At 38.3% G+C, this 16,434-nt stretch overlaps 2 protein-coding genes and 1 pseudogene across 2 annotated transcripts; all 3 read right to left on the reverse strand.

Moving 5' to 3' along the window:
* Positions 1 to 66: 66 nt before the first annotated feature.
* LOC137714513 (pentatricopeptide repeat-containing protein At4g21065-like) lies at positions 67 to 1,597 on the reverse strand (annotated as a pseudogene).
* On the reverse strand, positions 1,487 to 3,204 carry LOC137715832 (protein MOS2-like). The gene has a single exon (XM_068455179.1). The coding sequence runs from the start codon at positions 3,019 to 3,021 to the stop codon at positions 1,690 to 1,692; it is 1,332 nt and encodes a 443-aa protein (XP_068311280.1). The 5' UTR covers positions 3,022 to 3,204; the 3' UTR covers positions 1,487 to 1,689.
* A 514-nt stretch (positions 3,205 to 3,718) lies between these two features.
* LOC137715738 (chloroplastic lipocalin-like) lies at positions 3,719 to 6,820 on the reverse strand. Its single transcript, XM_068455080.1, has 5 exons — positions 6,357 to 6,820; positions 5,736 to 5,862; positions 4,982 to 5,221; positions 4,344 to 4,634; positions 3,719 to 4,167 (listed from the first exon to the last, which is right to left on the reverse strand). Exons 1-5 carry the CDS (start codon positions 6,422 to 6,424, stop codon positions 3,889 to 3,891), a joined length of 1,005 nt encoding a protein of 334 aa, XP_068311181.1. The 5' UTR covers positions 6,425 to 6,820; the 3' UTR covers positions 3,719 to 3,888.
* Between the last annotated feature and the right edge of the window lie 9,614 nt (positions 6,821 to 16,434).

The raw sequence follows: 16,434 nt of genomic DNA on the forward strand, positions 1-16,434 counted from the left end.
AATCTAAAAGAACGTCACTGTTTGAATAATTTCTACTGTACAAGGTACATCAACCATGTACTGAGATTATAAGATATTTGGATCAACATCTATCTGACTATATGCTGCTAATTTCTTCAACCCCATCTGTCTCATTTTATCACGAACCTTTTTAGCCTCATCCCACCGTTCGTGAGTAGCGTATGTATTCGATACAAGAGCATAAGTTCCGATGCTTACTCCTCTACTCTTGAGGAGACCATTTCTGATCCTCTCAAACATCTTCTCATTCCCATGAATTTTGCATGCGTTAAGCAACGCTCCCCAAACAGTGCCGTCTGCTTCTGTTGCCATTTCCTTCATGAAACTCTCTGCTTCCTCCAAGAACCCCGCTTGACCATACATATCAACTAGGCAGGCGTAAAGCTGTGTTTGAGGGGCAATCCGATAAACATTTTTCATAGCATTGAAAAACATTAACCCTTGATCGACTAGACCTGGGTGACTGCATTTCCCACAATGCCCCTCAAACACAGCTTTACGCCTGCCTACAATGGTAGCCTCATTAGGCTCAACTTCCTCTCCCTGAACCATCTCCTGAAAAAGCCTCACTGCCTCGTTACAAAATCCTCTTTGTGCATAACCACCCACCATGCTAGTCCAAGAATACACATCACTCTTGGGCATATTTACAAACAGGTACCGTGCACTCACCAAAGACCCACATCTCATGTAAAAATCCAACACTGCATTCTCCAAAATAACATTCCTTACAGATAACTTCCTCATACAAAATCCATGAACAGACTTACCAAACTTTAAAGCTCCTAAACTCGAACAAGCGGACATAACAATGACAAGAGTAGTAGAATTAGGCTGCACATCCATGGACATAAACTTAACAATTGCTCCCTCTACAAATCCACACTCGTTAAGACCCGAAATCGTCGAAGTCCACGAAACAACATCAGGGTTTGGTATGGAATCGAAAACCCGGGTAGCAGATACAATGTCAGCTAGAGTTACGTAGAAGTGGCAACGAGTTTTGGATGAAGGTATCGGAAAAGTGCCCGGTTTTTACGACGCGGGCGTGGGCTTCCCCGGCCCTTGTTGTCATCATGGAGGAAGCAACATGCCTTGAGAGCGTAAGTGAAGGTGTAGTGGTTGTGGGAGGATGGGTAGTGGAGCATTTGGTTGTAGAGGAAAAGGGCAGTTTGTGGGGCGGGGGAGTTTGTGAGATGTCCCAGTAGAGGGTTTAAGAGTTGGGGTTTAGGGTTTATGAAGTAGTTTTGTGTAATTTTCCTAATAATCACTCTCTTTGCAGCATAATCACGACCAACCGGTAAGGCAAAGGCTTTTGGACCATCACACAAGACAAGAATTGGACTTGTTAACCCACTGAGTACCAGACTAGCAGTAGCACCATTGTCATGGATACACAAAGGCTCATCATACAATGAAGACCATGGCGGTGGAATTCGCACAATTAAGATTTAACAGCCAACACTTAATCAAGAAATATTCATCTGAATGAAATAATTAAATTCACAACACTGGAAATTTCATACATGGAAATAATGAGGAGCCAATAGACTCCCAAGTAGAAGCAGTATGGCATGGCAAACGAAGATATCAAATTTAGTTGATAGGAATGTCAGCTTACAAACACAGTATACAGAGAATAAAATTGTGATTCAAAGTACCTATGAATCAATATCCAAGGTCGTTGGGATCACCAGTAAACTCGGCAATCTGCTCAAGACCCACATTGAGCAAGGCATGGGTATCAGAATCCTTGACAACACCGGTCTCTCTGTCAGAATCCTTCTCCACAAGACTACCATAGACCCCCTTATGCTTCCCAGATAACACAAGAACCGGTCCGCCGCGCCTTGGCAGGGCTGTCTCAAGAAAATCCTGAGAAACCCCCTGCACAAGCTCCCTACTTCCATCCATAGATATATCGCAAGTGTAGGGTCCAACAACATCCATCACCTCCCCTTTTCTCGAATACAATTTCCCACCTTTCAAGTCCTTGCTAATAACCCTGACCCGAATGTTCCTCGCAAGCCACGTCGAATGAGCCCTTCGCTCTTCTCGTCTCCGCCTGCTATCACTACCTACTTTCCTTTGTGTCTCATTCAATCTCCTCAAGCACTTGTCCTCTTCTTTTGAACCCAATTCCGCAACTTCATCCGCATTCACTTTTACTACCTCTTCATCTTGCTGTTTGCTCTTACTCAACAGCTTCAAAACCAGTTTCCCATTGCCCAATTTCTCCACAATCCTACCTCTCAAACCCACATAGTCTTGACCCGAAACGATCCTCACTTCCTTCCCCACATCCCCATCTTTCCTCTTCTCTTTCTCTTTTTCTTTTGAATTCTTTCTATCCTTCTCTTTCGAATTCGCAAGAAACCCTAATCCGTGCCTATCAGTACTCCTAGTATACTCCACAATCTTCACATCTTCCTTCGCATTCTTCCCAATTCCTCTACCCGGGTACCACCCGTACCCGGTTAGCAACGCCTCGCCGTAACCCTCCACCGGCATCTCTTCAAACTCCTCCAACCCCCTATGATCCGACAAGCGCTCCAAATCGTCTTTAAACTTCTGCAGCAGAGTATCCTCAACGCCTCTCAATCTCGGCCGCTCACCATTCCCCAACCCCTCCCGATTCTCCAATTCCGATTTCTCCCGGAGATTGAGACCGTACGAAATCTTGGCGTCGGGGTCGTCGGTGACGGAGAGCGTCTCGACCTCGAACTGGAGCTCGTGGCCGCCGGACTCGGTGATGGGGAGCTCGATGTTCTTCATCTTCTTGTGGGGCCGCCATTCGTTGGGGATCGGAGCGATCACGCGGGCTTTGGGATCGGCGGAGAGAGGCTTCGAGGCGTCGAATTCGCTAACGAAGTGTTTGGAAACGGCGTCGTTAGGGTGGTTTCCGGTGCCGTCGTTGAAGGTGGCGGTGGCGGAGGAGGGGTTGCGTTTAGGGTTTGATTTGGAGGAGGATTTGGGAGGGAGGGAAAAGGAGAGTTTCATGGTTTGGGTTTGGATTTTGCAGAGGGGAAGAATTTTCGGAAGGCTGCTGCTACTGGCCACGTTTAAGTTTGCGTGGGTTTTTAGTGTGGGCTTTATTTTGACCCGAGGGCCTTAATTTAACCCATTCCAATTAGGATTGGGCAAAATTCCCACCCCTAATGCCCATTCCGAGGTTGTCCCCCCTTCCCATGGCTTACATGCGGATGCGTTGCGCATCAACGTATTTGATCAAATGTCGGCCGTTCATTTTCATTTAAAAAAAAATAGAATGTTGAGATTTAATTAAATATGCGGATGGTTTGCGCATCAACATATTTGATCAAGAGAGGGGATCCTCGGCGGAGGATCCTTCAATCACAGCCGTTCATCGTATATCGTACGGTCAGTTTTTATCAGGTAATGTTTATATATAATTTTAAATAAAAAAATTTACCATGATTTCTAACCTGATAATTTCTTACACGACCCGTTAACGTGCACGAAAATAACAGTTTTCGGATCAATGGAACATACCCTACACTAAAGGGTGGGGAATAAATTATTTTCGAATTCGGCATTTACAAGATTCGAATCTTAGACATCTCGCTTACAAGAAAATTATAATTTCTCTAGACCGCAGTACTAAGTGACTAAAAACATTAGACCAGTATTAGAATTCCCCATACTGTTTCCAATATGCACGATGACAGGTTTATGGGAGGCATTAAGATCACAAAGAAGAATCATGAAAGGCATAAACGAATAATCATAGTCATAGTTCATGTAGATTTACATCAAAGTAACAAAACGTGCACATCAACTTAAATCTCTCTTTTGACAGATCAGTAAGAACATAACCAACAAGGAGCAAAACTAACCAGCTCAGGACTATTTAAAATAGAGCTGAACAAGCTTCTTCAGAGTGTCGAATACGCTCGTAAAGGGGTCAAATTGAACAGATTTCTTCAGTTCGAGATCAGGAAATTCATTTGTTAAGGCCTGTTGCATCCCGGGCATTGACATCATTGCAGATAACCGCGTGTCCGTCATTTGCTCACAGTCTTGTGGTGTGTCCGTGATTTTGCTTGGGTTGTATCCGAAGTTGGCCAAGTAAGATTTGTACTTCTCTATGAACTCAGGACCGGGATTAGGCGTTCTCGAGTAAATCTGTAATATTAATGCCACAGATCGATTCCCACGTAATATTATGCGTCCTCAAATTGTAGGGATGCGAGTAAAAACTCGCGCAACGTCAAACAAGAGTATAAAATGTTCAAAGTAGTAAACACGAATACTTCTATCTAACATTCCTATGAATTAAAAGGCAGTTTATGAGTGAGTACCTGTATAAAACCAGTGTCCTTCGCTCCCGAAACTAGAGCGTAATTGTCATAATCAGTTGCAATCACATCATATGGCAGCTTAGGGATGAATGGCAATGATGGAAAACGGAGGAAACACTTCTCTTTGATCATCTCCTGCTTTTCTAGATCTGTTTCTTTTTTCTCCAAATCTTGGTCCGAAAGGCATTGAACATTTCCCCGTATTCCAGTGATATATCCATCAGGGCTCCCGTGAACACAGAAGGTATCAACCTGGATGGCCCGTTTTGCCAAGTCAAATGTATACACACCCTGCAATTTAATAAGGTGATATATGGTTTTGCAGTCAGAAAATAGGTGGTGAACATGTGACAGAAAGAGCCTGTTATCCATAAGCAATGAGAAGCAAATCATCACAAGAAAGCTGGTCTTCCTTTCAGGATGATTTCGACCACCTGCTACTTGGAAGGGCTATTGATAAACAACTAGGTAGCTCAACAACGATTGATGAGTAGGTTCAACAGTTCAGATCTGCACTCTTGTCAAATACAACAGAAAGGGGAGAATATATTTTCCTCTCAAATCTACACTATTTCCCGAACCAAGAGTCAAACTAAACGTCGCAGTTTTTTACAACTACACGTACCCTTTGTGTTTACCTGGGTGCAGTGGCAGTCTTCCTGACCTTGCCCAGCAAATCCACGTTTAAGCGAAGCAACTTCAAACCACCTTCCAGAATATCTAACAGGGTCAAAGTTATTTGCTGTCATGCCTCTCATCATCATTAGCCTCTCATCTCCTTCATCGGATCCCTTATCAAGCGGAAGAGTAACTGTCTCCTCCGTAGCATTTGCAGACTCATATATATTTCTTTGATGGGAAACATCTGATGCAACCGCCTGCCCAAAATCAGTAAAAGGCATCATGTATCCTCCACCTCCTGCAATAACATAAGAATACCTAAATCTTTTTTTGTTATTACAACCTCAAGGCAACCTAGTTTCGGACTAAATTCCCTATTAAACTTTCAAACACATAAAAGTCCGGCTAAGTCTATTCGAAATCCTAATCTTATTTAAACCGGTTATATAGAGTGAAGCACTAAAGGAAGTGAAACTGAAAACTCAGTGTTTAACGAGGTCTCAAATACAACATCAAGAACACCAAGCTCAAACATCTCAGCCAGAAATGCTCTGACAATCCCGATATATGAAAGAACTCGAACAAATATTGATCTAAAGGGTTTAACTTCTGTCCATTAGCTTAGACAACGTCGAGCAAGGAAATGATTGGTCCAAAATCTATGTTCTTTTATGTAATCTGATGAGTCAGTTTAGCAACTAGCAATATAAATCTTCTGCTAGTATTCAATTCCAGCATCCTATAACAATACAAAAGACTAAATCTGCTAACCTGGTTTATTTGAGAGATAAACACTAATGTTGCGGCAAACCCAGATAAAACATGACGGGATAGTTGCTTGCTGCCGCTGATCGATTGCTCCAAACAGAAATTCATCATGATTTTACCAGGCATTCCCCTGTAAATCAGGAGAACAAAAATGTCACTCTTTGCAGTCAGCAAAGACCAGAAAAACAACTACACTAGCTTGGAAAATGTGGTTGAAATTGAAAATAAAAAACCGTATATAATTGGTATAGTTTCTTATGAAATCCAAGAACATAGAGGCATATAAGCATTTGCAATTACTCAATTTTACATTACTTTCCACTGCATTTTGAGCACAACAATTAGAAACACAAAAAATCCAAGAAAACCAAACCATCTTTTTTTATTTTATTACAAGCGATATTTCTACTCTAACAGGAGGAGGGAGAGGGTTTGAACCGGGACGCAGGCCCTAACCTCAGGGCAATCCACCACATGCAAAAACAAACCATTTATGAGTAATTACAGCAAGATTATGAGCAAAAATACAAAACAAATGGGAAAATGTAAGCAAATAAAGCAAAAAAAGGCCCCATAATATAAAGATGATAGACTGGGAAGTGGAAGTGAGTGAGATTTTTGTACCTGCAGGGAAAGACATTTGGAGGAGGAGGAGGAGGAGGAGGAAGAGAGCATTGGAGCACAAGTACCATTTCTATGCTTTTCCTCTCAAAAGCTTCAAGAGTACTCCACTAGTAAAATCTCTCCTCCCTCCTATAATCCCATCTAAACGTCACCGTCTTGATGTCTTGAGTGAAACCGTTAGGCCCCCCAAATAATCCAAAACAAACCTCAACCAAGACCTTGTCATGCAAGTCTCGTCCTTTTATGGAAACTGAACACAATATGTACTGCATTTGTTTATAAAAATAAAAATCAAAAAGAGAAAGAAGAAAATGAAATTTAGAAAGTTAAATGAAAATTGGCTGTTATAATGATTCTACAATATCCGAGTGCTGGACTAACTAATCTAAAAAAAAGTTATAAACTTATAAGAGTGATATAATAAGTCTATAAGAGCGTCCGATCAATTTGAATATTAAAATTTCTAATCATTTTACTCGTGATGAGACGTTCTTATATATGTTGAGCAGGTCGTTTGATTTAACGGGTAAGATCAAAGTCACCGTGTACTTGGGAGTTGGGAGTAAAATATAGAGTACTGACAGTTGGATTCAAAGTTGCTCGCATTATTGTCCTCGCTTCGACCAAAAATTAGCTAACGTGGATATGATTGGACTTTATTTGTTGAGTGAAGTGGAGCCATTGAAGTGAAGAAAGAAAAATATCGACTTCGGGCACAATGTGTGGATGAGAAAGCCCTGCAACTATTCAAGACTTCCACATGACCAAAGTCCTTTGCATTTTTGTTCAATTTTGTCGGCTATATAAAACAAAAATCGGATTTCAGTGAACCATATTTAACACATTTTCCAATTGTCCAACTTTTTACTCGACTTAAAAGAGTCAAGACATCACAATTGTCTACAAGTACCTTGTATTTAGTTAGTTAAGAACATTTATTTTTGCACTTGATATCCCGTTTTTGACACCCTCTCTCTGTAGATTAATGTAGATACTCTATCCTTTGTTAAATAAATAAAAAACACCACAGTTGTCTTATGTACTCATAGACACAAAGGAAAATGTCAAGAGAGAAACCCTTGTTAAATACGTACGACAATATTATTGGGGCAAAGAGGAGATAAAATGACCGTCTTGCATTGTAAACCTAATAGAATAGGTTCTTAATAATTCTGTTTAATTAGGGTAATCATGATTTCACTCATGATCTATGAGACTACTCTCCACATTTCCACTAGAAAGCAAACTGAATGATGTATCTTCCTTGGTATTGCTATTGATTTCAGTTTATTTAGAAGGGATTTCAGTTGTATTCGACTGTGAAGGTGTTTTGACTTGTATAAATGCCACTTTAACCGGTCCAGACTTCAGTTTTGATGCATCGGAACTTGAAGACGAGCTCGTGCCTGTTAGCAAGCAACCTTCTTCGGAAAACTTCATGCTCGGAGTCTCTCCAACGGTTGAACCATCTTCGCAATGCTCAACCAGCTGCCTGTTATCACCGTCATTGGACAGACCTGACGTCAAATTGATCTTATCCTCCTTGACCTCGACTGGACCTTTTTCAGCGCTGTGGTTTGCATCCGCCGTTTCGCAAATAGTTTCATCATCTGGCACAAACCAAAGTTTAAGAAGACTCAACAAGTAAATTGTATTTCCATAATCACATTAAACTACAGGAAACCAAGGTTTAAACGAAGAACAAACTTTTCGACGAGGAGAAAACAAAACTTAGACAAAGCTACTATGAACGACTTTAATCCTTGGATATAAACCAAGTAGATAATTGTAAAACTCAGTTCAACAAAGTTCGCTAGGACTTCATGTAGACTTTTCAAACACTTAAACGGTTGAACCTGAATGAACCTTAGGAGAAAATTAGTTACTCGTACAGCTAGAATTACATCATACTGGAAGATGTGTTCGGAAACATGTGATGTATTCGTATCGCTCAACGACAGATGCATAAGCACAACTGATGAAATGTTGACTCTGCTCTACCTCCCCCCAAAAAAATGATACATAGGATGCAAATTGAAATTTCATGTTTTACCTTTGTAATAGATGCAACTTTTGCTTAGGTTTGTTCCCAGTAATACTTTGAAAACAGCAACCAAAAAGTTCCTCCAGTTTAGTTGATTGTAAAAGCCTCAAGTCCCTCCTTACCTGACATAAACAAAAGTGAGGCAAACTACGTAAACCATTCTTTCTAGAATGGCAGCCTCTGCTTGGAGCTGACCAAGCAAAGATACCAACTTCTCCTCCAGAGCTTCTGCGTCCGAATCCATTGAGTCACCGCAGATTATCATTGTTGGAGAAATTAGGATTGAAAATATATATCATACTTATAAGCATTTAAGCAAATAGTTTGTATGCAATGGGAACTGAATTTTTGTAGAGTGATTCTGTAAGGATTTGGACCTCAATCTCTGAACACCAATTTCTCTGAATACCTTTAAAGGGGAGCTCAGGCCGCGGGCCACGGTGAAGGAGGTAGGTTGAAGGATTGCAGCGGCAACTTCCTCTTCTTCTTCTTTATTATTATTATTCAATTTTTATTTAAATTTCTCTTAAATTGGAGTGGGTTTAAATGTATCTGGGATGGGATATTGGGTCTGGTTCTTTGGGCCAAACATCAAACATGGGTTCGAAGACGAGCTTCTTCATTCTCTGCTTCTTCATTCTCTGCCCTGTTGCATAATAAGCTCCACAAAATTTGGGAAGGAATTTTTCCTCAAAAGTCAAAACATTTTGTGGTTCATTTACGAAACGTTATCTTTATAATTAAAATCATTTATATTATAGGGTAAATATCAGTTTACTACTCTCATATTTCGTGGTTTTCAACATTTAATACATCAAGTTTTTTTCGTCCTTGAGTCATAACTAAAGTGTTAATTTTGGGACAGTCTCGTACATCCGTTAATCCAACTGTTAAGTCTGCTGTTAACTGATGACGTGGTACCTATGTGGACAATGATTGGACGCCACGTGTCATTAAAAATATTAAAATAATTAATTATACAAATTAAAAATTTTAAAAATTAAAAAACAAGAAAAAAAACCTAGAACCCCATTCGTCTTCCCCACCCGACATCCCTCCACCCCTCCACCCCTTACCCACCGACACCCTTCCTCGTCCCTCATACCCACCCCTACCACCAAGCCTTTTCTCCTTCCCCAAAAACCCAGTCACTTCCCTTCCCCCAAAATTCCCTCCCTCCCTTCTCTTATCTGCAAATCAAAACAACAAAACAGCCATTGGCGTGGAAATTGAGGATCGGCATAATGCAGCCGGTCAGATCTCGACAGAAAGCATCGGCGGACGGCGGATACGAGGTCGAGAATGGAGAGGGAGTGGCCGGTGGTGACGGCGACTTGCTTGAACCCAAAACCTCCATCTTCGTCTTTTACCAGAAAACCCTAACAGCTACATCCTCCATTTCGCAAAAAACCCAAACAACACCTCTAATTTCCCTGATTTCTTCAAAACCAACGGAACCCCTCAATCTTGGATCTCACAAGTCACAACCATCTTTGAGTCTCTACCTTTTTGATAAAATCAGAGATGTATGAGCGTCCATTCCTTAAATTCCCAGTCCACATGTCCAACGGAGCCTTGGATCTGCAATCAAGGCGAGCCACCGTCATCTGACCCAAATCGAGGTTGCTGCCATGCACGATTGACGGGGTTCCCTTCGTCTACTCGAAACGCCGCTACCACCAGTGGAATCAGGGGACCTAAACTGGCATCCCCACTCAACCGGAGAGACGTTGGCGCTGAAAACTGGCTGGAGGCATTTCTCTAAAACTACCGCATATCATCCATTGCCTAGAAAAAACCCACGAAGAAGATAAGACCTTTATATTTTTCTCAAATTGAGGATGGTGGAGTAAGGGGTTCACAGTGGTGGTTATGAGGGTTTCACAAGGATGGAGGGGTGGAGGGCATGGAGGGATGTCGGGTGGGGAAGACGAAGGGGGAGTAAGGGAGACGGGGGTTGTGGTGGTTTGAGTTCAACATCGTCTTTCAGTTTGAATTTTACTGAAACTTTGAAACTAATTGAAGTGGGGTTTTCCTTTTGATCTGAAAGAAGTGAACTTTAGGGTTTGAGAATGGGGGATTGAATTGAAAGATTGGGTTTTGGGGATGATTTGATCGGAATATTTTGTTGTTTTGATTTGCAGAGAAAGGGGTTCTGGGTTTTTTTTCTTGTTCTTTTATATATATATATATATATATATATATATATATATATATCTATAGTTTTTTAATTAATTATTTTAATATTTTAATACTTTTAATGACACATGGCGTCTAGTCATTGTCTACATAGGCGCCACGTCATCAGTTAACGATAGACTTAACAGTTTGACTAACGGATGTATGAGACTGTCCCAAAATTAACACTTTAGGTATGACTCTGGAACAAAAAAAACTTGATATATTAAATGTTGAAAACCACGAAACATGAGGGTAGTAAACTGATATTTTCCCTATATTATAATTACTATATAATGGGAGAGGGCAATTTTGGGGTTATGAATGTTTCATATATAGATTATGCATTATGTAAACTTTAGATTTAGTGTAGGATGTACACTTCGGTCTTACTTTGAGGCTTTCTATCTTTTGATATATATTTATATGTACACTTTCTATTTTTCAGTAACAATCTTGTAGATCTAGTAGCGGGAGCTAGATTTGCTTGAATTTGTAGTTGAAATATGCGTTTGGTATTAGAAGTAGAAGATTCGAAAAAAATATATATAATTTTGGATAGAACAGTAAACCAGCATGAATCGAATCGGAACTGACGTGAACTAAATTGTACAATTTTCGTAATAATAAATTTTTGCGAAATTGCATTGAAACGAACTGTTAATATTTTCAGGTTCCGAAATCGATTTTGGGTTCGTGGAATCGGGCCGAACCGGACCGTGCCTACCTCTAATTTTGATCATAAGCATGAAATTATGTGAATCAACAAAAAAGTATTTTGGGGGAGAATTGCTTTATAGTTTGTGGAGCCAAGCATTGTTCTCTTTTGATGCACTACTACAATATTAGCTTTAGGTGTTGGATGATGGTTGCGGTTTAATAAGCCATTATGTCAGATAAAATATATCCGACACATCATTCAGTTAGTGTCAGATAACAATGAAATCCTGTCGGTTATATCCGACGTAAATTCTTGGCGGATATTTAGTGTCGGATGCAACCGCCATAAAATTATTATAACCGCAAGTATTTTTGAATTCTTTTTTTTAAAAAATATTTTTAACATATTCCGGCAGTTTTTAAGTTAATGGTGGCGGTTTTAACAGACAGAAATTATGTATTTTATTATTTTAGTTTATGGCGGTTATTATTTTAGTACTCTGGCGGTTATAACCGACACGAACAAAGCAAAACCTTAGCAGCTACACCCATTCTCATTTTAGCTTTTGATGACCTCGAGCCTACAACCCACACGGCTCTCTCCTTCTGTGAATGTTCACAGTGTCCTCGGTAAGCCCAGAAGCTTAGGATGCGCACACGTGTCGTGCATCAGGAAAAGGATCTCCCTAGGATTCCAAATGAAAAGCCATAGGTTTCTCTCACTGCTTTCATTTCTTAGTGTAATTAGAAACCTTAGGTCATTCTCTCTCTAGAAACCGAAAGAGGTCTTCTCATTTCTCTCAGCCCTTTCTCAAATCAACACAAACCCTAGGTAGAAGCCATACCCACTCCTCTATCAACCATGAGAAATGTCTTCATAACTCTCGACCTACACAAAATCTAGTCTTTATTGTTGTTCAACATAAACCCTTCGCCTCCATTTCTCTCGATCTGAGACTGTAATCCATGCCTCCATGACTCTTGGTCCGGTTCATGGAAGCCATCATCTGCACTAGATCTCGGTAGTGAAACCCCTAAGTCAAAGGTAAAAATCTCATTTTGCTGCCATGGAGTTCCATTGAGTTTATTGTCATGGAAAAATCAAAGAATTAACACATCCATGTAACATTTTGTTTTCTTTTTTGTGAGAGTACATGGATCTACAACAAGGGAGGTGCACCAACGCCCAAAAGTTCCAGATCCATGGTGGATCGTCCAAGACTCCCCCATCTTTAGGTAAAAACGCAATCACCCTCAAACTTCTCTTTTGATGTTATTTTAAAAGTTTTTTTGTGCTATGATTTTTACACCCATCTATGTTCTGATGTATGCACAAGAGCGGACTCCAAAGCTTGGATACGGCATTACACAAGAGAGACAAAACACGGATCAACATCCAAATTAAAGATTCATGCCCTCAGTTAACTGTGTTGGTTTTGCATGTCGAAGATCTGTTGATTTGCAAGAATGATAAAGTTTGGGGGTAGTTTGCGTAGGGTTCTCACGGATCCGTTCACTAGTTGTTTTGTTGCAGGAATAATGGAGATTTGTTCGCTGGAAAATGCAATGAATGCAAGGGAAGCCAACTTGAAAGGGAAAGAAATGATTCAAAAGGTGGTTTATATTTTTTTTATTATTAATATATTTTCTATCGATTTTATCCGATAGATAATACTTTTATTTATTCATTATTAATAAAATCTTTGTCGGTTATATCCGACACAATTTCTATCGGTTTTAGAGTATTTTCTGTCGGATTTTCTTAAAATTCGAAAGTAATATATTTTTCTTGTCGGTTATCATAGCGATACTAATAAATAGTTTCGTAGTAGTGAAGTCCTTTCTCTTTTTTTGCGAGCTGATTCTTCTTCTTTGTTGCAAGGTAATTTCCTCTTTCTACAATCACAAGTGAATGGTATTGTTATTTTTTTCATCATTCCCTACATTCACAAACACCCTTACTTTCCACTAAGCACAAGTGAAGGAGACGTTACAGTAAGAATTTTCAAATGATTTTTCTTTTCTAGAACACGTGTTGATCTGTAGTAGTAGAAACCACTGTTATTTGGGTCCCATAAACCCAACAGGATCATCTCCAGATTTTTTTGGTGAGGATCATGAGGATCTGTAAATTATGTATGTTCATCGTATATAGTGCGATCAGTTTTGTTAGGTACCGTTTGTATTTAATTTTAAACAAAAATATTTAAAATAATTTCTGACCATACGATGTACGATAAACATATATAATTCACGAATTTTTGGAATCCTCACAAAGAGGATCTGGATTCCCCATAAACTAATGACTCAATTTAAAAAATTATTTTGAAAATTCAATTTAAAGAATAAGCACCATCATTCAGCTCATCTTTTTCATTCTCTTGTAATGTGCCACCACGTGTGTTGATCGAGCATGGCACGGAAATTCGAGTGTACCTAATCATTACTTCTTTTCTAGTTTTGCTTTTTCCTCTTTATATTTTCCTGTGTTTGGTTTGGTGGTGTTAGATCTTATCATATCCAGTTTGTTGAATACGATGTTGAATTGTAAACAACATTTGCACAATGATTTTATTCCAGAAAGCTGATATCCTTTGTTGTCAGTAATCGTTTTAGTCCAACAGATCATCATGATTGATATAACAACTGAAATATCATGATTTATATTCCGAAAGTTTTATCGACCTACCACAATTTGTTAAGCATACCTCCAACGCCTCTCTCAAATTTTTTGCTCTGACATGGAGATGGTGTTCTGAAGTTTAGAAGTTCAAATGATAATTTGATGAATAATGCAAGTGATAATTTGCGTTGTTAGTTTAGGACTTTTTTTCTTTAATTTACTGTGTTTCTAGTTCAAATCCTTATCATTCCCTCAGTGTACAGTATTACTTGTAATCAAGGATAATTTTATGAATATTATATGAAAAACGGTACAACATGACACGTTAACATTATTTAGCATGTGAATTACAATAGAGGAAAATATTACATTATAATCATCAAAGTTTACAATTCAATAATAGTGGTAATTAAGGTTATATTTAATAATTAACCTTAATAACACATAATGACACCCACCATGAGGTGGCTATGTGGTTGGGAACAAATTTCAGGCCCGTATTCCACATGACTTGAGTTTGATTCTTGACGCTGGAGAATTGCACAATGGTGGTCAAGTGGAGGCTGAAATGCCTCTGTGAGCCTTCCTGGCCCTTGAAATGGTAGAATATCGTGGCGAAGCCACCAGCTGATCTTTTTTTTTTTTTTTTATAAAGAAAAATAACACATAATGACATTGTTATTACTAGAACAAAATTGGTGTTTACATTGTAAACGTACCATTATACTATCAATATAGAATGCTATGTGCGAACCTAATTGCGTTACAAAATTATCGTTCAAACTAAATAGTACCAATAACTTTTTTTCATTAAAAGATAGCGTAGGCTATCCCATAAAAATATAAATTATACATTCGCCGAAAGAGTAAAGAATATTTCATTTAAAAGAAAAATGAAGAAAGAGTAAAGAAGAAGGACCACTACCATTATACCAACCACTGAAATGAGAAAAAAAAAAACACTTATTTTTATTTACTTTCACCACTGAAATGGAAAAAGCATTTATTTATTTATTTATTTATTTTAATTCTGAAATTAAGAGAAATGCTAAGAAGACTTTTAAAGTGAAACTTTTTATGGACTATCCGACACCTTTTAGCGCAATATTTTATATTATTAGCACGAGAATTGTACAAAAAAAGCATTATATGACGGAAAATCTATAAAAAGTTCTATTTTTAAGAAAATTTCCTTAGCATTTCTCTTAAAATTAATGGTGAAAAAAAAAGAATGAGCAAAGAGTTGGGGGCTGAAGTGGGGTTTTGTTTGTGTGCATCGCGGTGGGGTTCAAAGTTTTCTCCTTTATTCGGAAAAGTCTGAAATTCCCCTTGATCGATCTATAGATCCACAAACCCAAACAACACAGATGCCTAGTTCTCTTTGTTTATGTCAGGAAGGAATCATGCCATCTAAGTTACGATCTATCATTTAATTAATTAATTAGCTTTAAGGAGGAAAATGTTACAGTACAACACCGTTACTCTTAACTAATTAAGCTATAAATTCTTTGCATAAAAATAAAAAATAAAAAATAAAAAAGTTGCAAGAAGGCTTCTGATTTGAAGTCAGGTTTAAGATACTTCTCAAAAGAGGGTCAGGTTTTGACTTGTATGCAAATGTTTTTAACAATTATATGGAGACAGATTATTAGTCATTGATGTATGTAAATGTATTTTACTAATTTACTAAAAACATCAATAATTAACAAGGGTGGTGTTATCCACCCACCTTTTTTTTACCTTTTACACACTCTCTTTTAATTTTTGAACGTCGGATCGAATGAATTTCAAATGATAAAAATTAACAAGAAATGTATAAAAAGTAAAATGAGTGTGTAAATAACACCGCCGCTTAACAATTCGTAGTAACATGCTTGACCAATTGTTTGAAAACACACACATGCTCCAAAGAGTAGTTTCAAAGAATATATTGAAACGGCTTACCATATGTTTGCACTCCATTTTCGATTTCTCATTTTGGTTTTTTATTTTTTGGGAGAACGGAAAATTTTGGACTTTCCAATAAGCATGTTAAATTGTATCACATCAATCAAACAAATTAATCGTTTGTCACGAAGATATTATTTATAGCCATAATATCCGATTTGTTTGAACATATATGAATGACTAAATAGTTGCCAAATTGAACGAGTTTTTGTTTAGAAGATAATAAAAAAAATGATCGAATGAGTTTTCTTAGAAATAATCTTTAATCAAGAATAAAAAATAACGATTTTGATAATAACGTTTATACAATAAAATAATATCATGTCGTAAGCAAAGTATTGTCCTTTTTGTGGAGTACTAACTTCAAACCCAAGACTAGTTAAACAAAAAACATTATTTAATATTAAAAGGTCGCGTTCTTCATTTGAGAAGTACGAAATAGACTCTCTCAAAAGTGGAACTCTCATATTTTTTGCACAAAAATATTAACATAAGAATTGACGTTAAACTGTAATACGACAAAAAATTCAAAATCTCACTTTAAAAGAGTTCATTTTCTTATCCAGACTACATTACAATAAGCTTGCTTGTGCTGTGTGCATGTCCACGAAGTTTTATTCCTATTA

Source organism: Pyrus communis, chromosome 14 (genome assembly GCF_963583255.1).
Source record: "Pyrus communis chromosome 14, drPyrComm1.1, whole genome shotgun sequence".
In the NCBI taxonomy this organism is placed as follows: domain Eukaryota; kingdom Viridiplantae; phylum Streptophyta; class Magnoliopsida; order Rosales; family Rosaceae; genus Pyrus; species Pyrus communis.